Below are 1,149 nucleotides of genomic sequence, written 5' to 3' on the forward strand. Positions count from 1 at the left end.
TTGTTTTGGTCTGGACCAGGTGCTAAACACACGTCACTACCGGTTTACTATAAATAAAGGTGCTGAATCTTGAAGCCGTTTTATATGTGAACCTGGAGGCTGATCATGTTTGACTGTGTTAGCGACGCCGCCGAAGTCTGTCAGATCTTTTACTGATATTTTATGGATTTACTGTCTGTTTCTTAGAGTGTAGCCCCAGAGTCAAAGCCCCAGCGTTTCCCTCCACTCACCCTGCTGATCGCCAAGAGAAAGTCCAGTTTGCCTGAGCTGGTGGCCATGCAGTGCCGCAGCTTCCAGTAGACCAGGTGCTCCCAGGCGAACACCAGCAGGCTGAGGCCCATGGCCACCAGCAGCATGTAGAACACACCAGCCATGTTGTCGATGTCCAGCTTACTGCTCATCACCTCGATTTTGTCGTTGTGGCAGATTCCCGACAGCCAGAGGCGCTCCAGCATCTCAATCTCATCTGGAGCCAGCCGAGGACGGAGGATGGAAAAAAAAAAGGAGAGGACAAGAGTGAAGCGTTACTCAGATACACAGTGTAGGAGAATCTACCATCACAGATATAACCGTGATCTGAATGAGCGACTGTTTCCTCGTGTGGCGGCAGCAGAATCTGTGTCACTGAATGTTTTGGAGTTCATTTGGAATTCGACTTTTTAAAACTTTTTTTCGTTGTTTCAAAAGCAGAAAACACTGAAACACTTCACGTGTGGTCCTGTGATCTGAATCACATGAAACTGTTTTCCAAAAAAAAAGGAAAAAAAACAAAAAGGTCTTTTGCATCATTTCCTGCTTTGGACAGAACAAAACAAAATAAAACAAAACATGACCAGACCACATGAGTTTATACTGAAACAGTTCACAGATATACAAACAACAAAATAATCAAACACAACCTTTTATCTTGGTCATTATTCATTTTTTTTTTAATTAACTTTTATATTGAAATAGTTCTTGTGGTTCCCAAATCAAACATGAGAAAAACAAACGTTCCTGGGTCGGTACCAGCGTCAGAACAGTGGACAGATGGCGGTTCTGTGGAAGTGGAGGGTTGTTTTTAAACTAGTTATCGTTATTTTACTGAGAACTGACAGCCAAGAGCTGGTAGCAGCACAGAATCAGGTTACAAGAAAACAGTAAAAATAG

At 43.1% G+C, this 1,149-nt stretch overlaps 1 protein-coding gene across 1 annotated transcript in view; it reads right to left on the reverse strand.

Moving 5' to 3' along the window:
- The window catches only part of grin2db (glutamate receptor, ionotropic, N-methyl D-aspartate 2D, b), a 60,629-nt gene that overhangs the window by 6,069 nt on the left and 53,411 nt on the right, over positions 1-1,149 (reverse strand). Inside the window, exon 10 of the mRNA XM_008285837.1 lies at positions 231-466. Within this exon, the coding sequence (XP_008284059.1) occupies positions 231-466 (236 nt within the window). The remainder of the gene's footprint in view (positions 1-230; positions 467-1,149) is intronic.

This window comes from Stegastes partitus, unplaced genomic scaffold (assembly GCF_000690725.1).
Source record: "Stegastes partitus isolate 25-593 unplaced genomic scaffold, Stegastes_partitus-1.0.2 Scaffold418, whole genome shotgun sequence".
Taxonomy (NCBI): domain Eukaryota; kingdom Metazoa; phylum Chordata; class Actinopteri; family Pomacentridae; genus Stegastes; species Stegastes partitus.